General features: G+C 44.0%; 1 protein-coding gene across 4 annotated transcripts in view; it reads left to right on the forward strand.

Annotated features, from left to right (window-relative positions):
• Positions 1-7,500, forward strand: part of neto1l (neuropilin (NRP) and tolloid (TLL)-like 1, like) — a 74,017-nt gene that overhangs the window by 52,026 nt on the left and 14,491 nt on the right. For all 4 annotated transcript variants that reach the window (XM_042068392.1, XM_042068391.1, XM_042068394.1 and 1 more), the window contains exon 7: positions 2,956-3,184. In XM_042068392.1, the coding sequence (XP_041924326.1) occupies positions 2,956-3,184 (229 nt within the window). The remainder of the gene's footprint in view (positions 1-2,955; positions 3,185-7,500) is intronic.

The following is a 7,500-nucleotide window of genomic DNA, read 5'->3' on the forward strand; positions in this document are numbered from 1 at the left end:
TTCAGAATTTTTGCTCTTAACCACGTACAGGCAAACTCATAGTTTTACACACATATGTGCACAAATATGCACACACACTCACACACACACACACACACACACACACACACACACACACACAAACAAAGGCGTCATCACCCCCCCCCCCCCCAAAGGTTGCCTCTGTGATGCAGGCCGTCTGGGATGAGCCATTGAAAGCTCTGGGTGAAAATAAATAATTGAAATGTGGTGGCTAAGGCGACTAATTAGAGGACCCTTGAGCAATCAAGCTGAGCGGCAGAGAGATTGGCGGGGGAGAGAGCAGTGCAGTGGCATGTTCGGGGATGATCCCCCAAGAGGTGGTGGAAAGGCAGGAAGATTAGCGGAAGTGCTCCCCAAGCACCCCACACTGATTTTGGGGGCCAGGTCGCTGACTTTGATCCCCAGACTAAGGCTTCCTGGAGCTGTCTTGTGTATGCAGACATTTCAGGTGCAACATTTGTGCAATCACACTCACACAAATGATACTTTCAACTTTTATTTTTTCCGCTGTGTGAGAGCATTTAGTTATTTATTTTCTCCCTGATGTGAGAGTGTTTGCCAGTCATTGAAGGCTAAACGAGGCATCCTCATTCGCTCTTTTCCCTGAAGCTTGCTCATCTGTTGCAAGGGTGTCATAATTGCAGGCTTTACATGCAGCTCAAATTAGCTTAAGCTCCGAGTGATGTCCTGCCCATATTTATGAAATCGAGAGATACCAGCCCAGGGTATCTTATCACCAAGTGTATGTGTGAGGGATTGTCTTTCTATTTTGCCTCCTAGTGTTAAATGGATATGATGGTTATGGTTATTAGATTTGGCAGAAGCTTTTGTCCAAAGCGACACAAATATCAACAATAAAATAGTTACATTTAACAGTTAACTATTTAAAAAGTTGGTAAGACTACATTAACATTTTATTGTCATTGATAAATTGTCTTCAGTCTGTCTGTCTTTCTATTGTATATATTTCTAGTCTATCTACAGCTCAGTAATTGCTGTATCGTTGTACTGGTCAGAATAGGGGCTAGTGTCTGGGTGTTGCCTCATTCAGTGCTTTTTCACAAATGTCCGGTAAGGGTGTGTTGGTTGAGTTGAGCCTCTCCTTTTTTGGCTCAGTGATTGATGCTGTGTCACCAGTGAGAACAAAGGAATCAATGTGAACCTGGCGGGCTCGGAGAGACGAGTCAGTGATCAGTGAGCAAGATGCTATCTGCATGATCCATTACCCTCATTTGGGCTTTATGATCACTTCGATTTGACCAAATACTCCGGTGAGACTCCATGAGGGCGCTTTAGAGGACTTCGGCTCGCATCTGTGACAGGGGAGAACAGAAGCGGAATCATTTGTCAAGGGCCGTAAATAGCCTGTGCATGAAAACAAATGTGTGTCTGTGCCTGTATTTTGGTGTGTGTGTGTGTGTGTGTGTGTGTTTGTGTGAGTGAGTGTATGTGTGTGTGTGTGTGTGTGTGTGTGTGTGTGTGTGTGTTTGTGTGCGCTCACATCTACCCTAATGCCATGGCATGCGAAGTAGCGCAAAATGTGTGAAACGGGCTGTGCGGGGGAATTTCCATATCTCATTTCTCCAGGAAATATCCGACTGGAGCGTGGTGCTCCGCACGTAGTCGTTTTTTTGTGTTGCAGCCAGCTTTCGTGAGTTGCCCCTGCTGTTCAGGACAGGCCTGCTGAAAAGGATCACTCCCATGTTTTCCTGAGAGGTGCAGATTGTTCTCGAACCATTTATAACGTCAAGAGGTGTGTGTGTGGGTGTGTTGATGTGAGAAAGGGCATCACCACCTCTTCACCTGCGACACTCACACAAAGGCCCTGGACAGGCGCTGACTCTCGGAAGCCTGAATCTGGAACGGATCTGGCACGGATCTGGTTATCTTCTGGCTGTCTTCCGCTCTCTATCGGGCAGTGTTGAGATGCGTGCGGTCGTAAAACGTGCTCAGAATTCAGTGCACTTGTGGGGAATTAGCCACACATAAACAGGCTAGCGCTGTGTCTCTCTCTCTCTCTCTCTCTCTCTCTCTCTTTCTTTCTCTCGCTCTCCTCTCCTCTTGAGCGATCTGTCCATGTCCTGCCAAGTTGAGAGTGGAGACCCTTCATTCGTTTCTCTTTAACTCCCACTTCATTTCACTTCAATGCCATTCATCTTTAGGGGCGCTAAAGTCCTCCACCGGCTTGTCATGATAGGGTGTTGAGTGCTCATTATGATGACGATGATGGTCTGTCTGTGTGTGTGTGTGTGTGTGTGTGAGGGGGGGGGGGGGGGGCAAGGGGTTGTGTGTGTGTGGTCTGGAGTTGTTTATGTGTAAGTTGGTGTGTGCACAAGTGTGTGTGAGAGAGTGTTTGAGAGAGAGAGAGCACTGCACCGCAGGCAGAGATCTAACACAGTAATGGCAGGTAGTGACATTCAAGCTGTCAGAAAGTCTGTCTTCTCGTGTTCAAGTGAAAGGGGTCATTACCAGAATATACTCATTACTGTAAATGGAGAAATGAGCGAACTATCGTGTGGCCTGGTGTGAGCTGCCTGCTTTATCGGATATTGAGTGTGCAGGCAGTAGATTGCCAAACCTGCCATCCACTGCAGATTTGCATAGATCCATTGGGACTATAAAAAGCAAATGTATATTAAGCCACTGATCTGTAACACCCAAACGGAGTTCTTCCTTCCAGATGCTGTAGGTGGAAGAGTAGTCTAATGCACCGTATATGAAGGAGATGTATGCACTAATCATGATTGATTTGAAGTGTTTCTGTACAACTTTAAAACCGTAAAAAATGTAAATTTGATTTATAGCATGATGTTAGAATGATCTGTAACAACATAACTTATTCCCTTTATTATTCCCCGTCTCTTTTTTTCTCCTTCCTTCTCTCGCTCCCTCTTTCCCTCTTTCCTTCTCTCCTCCACTCTATCTATCTAACAGATCTACTTGCGCTTTCTTGATTACGAGATGCAGAACTCCAACGAGTGCAAGCGTAACTTTGTGGCGGTGTACGACGGCAGCAGCTCGGTGGAGGACTTGAAGAGCAAGTTCTGCAGTACGGTGGCCAACGACGTCATGCTGTTGACAGCGCTGGGTGTGGTCCGCATGTGGGCCGACGAGGGCAGCCGCAAGAGCCGCTTCCGCATCCTGTTCACCACATTCTCAGAGCGTAAGGCTAACCTTTAATTCCTAATCTGTTTTACTAATTTCTTAGAGTGTATAGTGTAATGTGGCCAAAAAACATCATAGGTGTGCCAATATCAGAAAAAGAATTGGCATTCTAAAGAGTGCATCACAACCAAGCAGTGGTATAATGACTGAAAAATGTAAGGTTCATTGCTAACTGCTAATCTTTTGACAACCTTCTAAGAGCGTAAAGCTAAAAGCTAAAGGGGCCACCACCAGTGGCGTAACTATAGTAGGTGCAGCAAGTGCAGTCGCACCAGGGCCTGTGACCTCCCGGGGCCCGTCGCTACCCCCGCCCTGCCTCCTTTTTTTTTTTTAACTTTAGAATGTTAGAGCACGGAGAGTGAAGCGTCACTTTGACGATCTATCGGAAGATGAGCGCTTAACCGATGCAGAGAGATACTTCAAAGTGCAGGTATTTAATGCAACTCTGGACATCATAATCAGTCAGCTCTCCCAAAGATTTGCAAGTATGCGGGAAACTTGTCATGTGTTTGAGTCTTTACATCCTATGACCCTTCAACTCGCAGGTGATGATGAACTGCTTGAAAAGGCAAGACGTTTGTCAGACCATTATAGCAGGGACATTGCACCAACATTCCCAACACAACTCCTCTCATTCAGGTCTTGCGTTAAAGCAGAGATTTCACAGAAGTCATCTATTTTTCTTGCCAAAATGCTGGTGGTAGATTATGACAGTGTAACATCCACATTCGGGGAAGTGTGTACTCATGTTGTTTCTGACATTGCCTGTGACTGTGGCAACAGCTAAGCGATCTTTTTCCAAACTCAAACTTATTAAGACCTATACCTAAGGAGCAGCATGGGGCAGGAGAGCCTCCATGGGTTAGCTATCCTGTCCATTAAAAATACGAGAGCCAGAGCATTAAATATTGGGAACATCGTTGACGATTTTGCACAACGTAAGGCTCGTAAGATGGCCTTCTTCTAATGGCCTAATTCACGCATATTGGGGATTGTATGCATATGAATGATTTTATTTGGTTTCTGGACGGTTAAATAAGTTAGGCTACATTAAGTTTTGTTTCTGCGCAGTGCGAGTTTATAAGCAAGCAATCTACGCTTGCAGTTTCAGCACAGGGTTGAAGAGGCGCATTGAGTGTTCCCATAATTCCATGCGAGTTGATGTTAATGCAGTAATATTAGATTACCCTGGCCTGCAGGCTGTTAATAAAATTATTTTTTAATGTTTTCACATGTAATGGATATGTAGTCGTGTGTTTTTTATTTGAAATTGTAATCTGTAACTACTAAACTACTTCGGTGCCTCAGGCCCTTTTCATAAACAATTGAAGTCACCCTTAATGTGTATTGCATGTATCAGAGCTAATTCATCCTGGGCCAATGTTCGTCGGTATGAGGCCCGCGTAGCGCTCTCGCATCTGGGCCCCCCATTGGCTTGTTTTGCCACTGGCCACCACTAATCTTTTAACTGAAAAAAATGGCCCTAGGACGATGATGATTTTCATTAAAGGAATTATCCGAAGTAAAATGCACTTTAGATCAATTTACAGATGATTGGGAGTACATATGTTGAGTTGACATCAAAATCATGTCATTCGGATGTGTTTTGAGAAAGTTCGATTTTACCGTTTTTAGTCAAAACTCGTTAGCCTGGAAGTGACCAGGGCATGTCATTTCGCTGCTACAAAACGCTATTTTTATACCTCTTCTACAGTTCCAAACAACATTACACTTACGTGGTAGTGAGTAGAGGGTCCCTAAAGCCAAACCGAAGTATCCCAAGGTCTTTATGTGGTCGGATAGAGAGTCCAGAATGAATTTCATCAAGCCAGTACCTTTCCGGAAATGTTGCTGCTGCAGCTGGCATCTTTAGGGGAAAGTCCGTGTCTGTCACCATGATATTTATGATCTTTGAGCTTCACTACATGGCAAGAGTGAGAGATCCCATGTTAAGTGGTAATGTTTATACTGATAATTTAAGGATAATCAATGATAAATGTATTTTTTTCATGCAGTGGATGCTGGGATCAGTAGAATAGCATCGTATCAGTGTATACTTCTTCTAAAACTCTTAATCTCAAATCTTTCTGGTGATAGAGAGACACTAACATTAACATTTATTTATGGGAGATTTTTTCAGATCAATGCACAGCGCAGAGCAGTGTTTCCCAAAAGTATAGTAGCACCACAACCTTCACATCTAAAAAGATACAGTGTTCTAAGTGAATCGGTAGTGATGGTCATTACAGACCAGTGCTTTTAGGAGACCTAGTCATGTACATGTGCACTGCAGAAGGCAGAGTTATTTTATGGTCCTGTTTTGTCTTTTGTTAGAACAGGATCCCTTGTTGTAATTTTCATTTTTGGAGTCAACCCATACAATTTTATCTTCGAACTGACATCAAGGGAGTTCAAGTCTTAATTAGAGTGGTCAGCCACCTCTACTTCTTCCTCTATAATTTGCACCCTGCAGATAACTTGATACCACTTACTGCAGTCATGGCATTTTCCCATCATTCTCAGTGTTCTCAGAAAATGGGGTTTACTTGTTTTGTTCATTGCTTTAAGTTAAAAGCTACATTTTGTTGGACAACCACTGGCATGTAAACAAAGACTTTTCTAGGGCAATTTAAAGTGCTCCAGTGTAAACTTTAACATCTTTAAAGCAGTTTCTCTTTCTTTGTTTCACATTGTCACGGCCGGTGGAGGCAATCTAGGTTTAAAGACCCCAAAACAGACTCTGGAAAACAGAATGATCTCTTTAGCCTTTTAATAAAGACAAGGGGCAAACACCCTGTGTCTTGTGACAAAATACAAAAAAAAAAAAAACTGAGACCCTAAAACAGAGGCAAAAAACAAAGCTCACATAAAAGTCTAAAAACCCTGAGCTATCAAAACAGAAGGTCAGTCCAGTGTCATAAGCTATAAGTGGGCAGATCAATAACATCCAGTAGAATCCAAAACAACAGGCAATATGCCATAGAAAAACTTGACACAGCGCTGGGAAATCTTGTGATAATATGGCAAAGAACTAACAAAGCATGTCTTAAAGGGGAACTTGGTAACTATTTCAACGTAATAAACCTGTTTAGAAATCATTTGGATGGTTCAACAACCTGTTCCGGTGAAAATGGTGACTTTCCCCACTGCACTTAGCGTTGAATAGTTCTGCAAGCTGTCAGTCAACTGCCGGGAGCATCACAAAGGCCAAAACCAGGAGCTGGAACATGGATTAGGAGGTTGAAGAGGATGCGACACACACCGAAAAAACGAAGAAATCTCATGGATTGCATTTGACCTTTGAAACAACTGAACCTCACTGGTTCAAAACCACTAACATCGTATGATCTTATTGGTATGCCGGCACAACATCTATACTGTGTGTGTGAGACTAGCATCATATCTTATGGAGCGTCCATGCATGTCACAGCACTGGACTACATATTGCCTTGTTAAAAACAAAGCGTCTGTGAAGAGACTAAATCTAAGTGTTAAAACCTCGCCTGCCCTTTGCCTCAGGCCACTTCCCCTTGTTGCTGCCGTTCCACTGGCATCCTGCTAAACCAAGCACAGGCTCCTGGAGAATAAAACAACTGAGCCATAGGTTAGCTTTTACAGCATGCCATTAGGCAAACACGGCTAGTGTCTCTGCTACATGGAGGTTTATGGGTTTCCGCTGGCTGGAGACTCTGATCGGGTAGACTGGGGATGTTGCCTGGGCGAGTGCCCAGCCTCCCACTGGGAGATTAGATCCTAAGATCTTTCTGTTTCTTTTCAGTTTTACAAAGCTCCTTCATTAGCTGCTGCTCAGTTGGATAGACTACCAGGGAATTCGACGTGTCCTTCCCCTCTATACCATTGGAAGAATGTGGTTAGGTATTGATGTAGGCATGTTGGATGGCGTTGAAAAGCCCTGGGATGAATTGCTGACTAGTCATTTTCTATGGCAGTTCAAATGGGATTCCAGCTCACCGACTCATGTACAGCCAATCCCGTCCCTCTGTTCTTCAGTAGCGTGTTTACTAGTGGGGGGAACGAGGAACACCTCAGCTCTAGTTAGCCAACTCATCTCTGCCAAAAATGTTAGCAACCTCATCTCTCTCTCCTTTCTCTCTCTCTCTCTCTTTTTCTCTCTCTCTCTCACACACACACATACACACACAAACACACAACACACACTCCCAAGGGCAGGCACATCTTCAGGAAGTGAAAAGCACTGAAGTGCAGGCTTTCATGTCTCTATAAACACACGAGACCGTTCAGTCCAAGGCAGCAGTGGGCCCTTTTGTAATGGGAAAGCTTTATGTAGCCACT

Source organism: Alosa sapidissima, chromosome 17 (genome assembly GCF_018492685.1).
Source record: "Alosa sapidissima isolate fAloSap1 chromosome 17, fAloSap1.pri, whole genome shotgun sequence".
NCBI lineage: Eukaryota > Metazoa > Chordata > Actinopteri > Clupeiformes > Clupeidae > Alosa > Alosa sapidissima.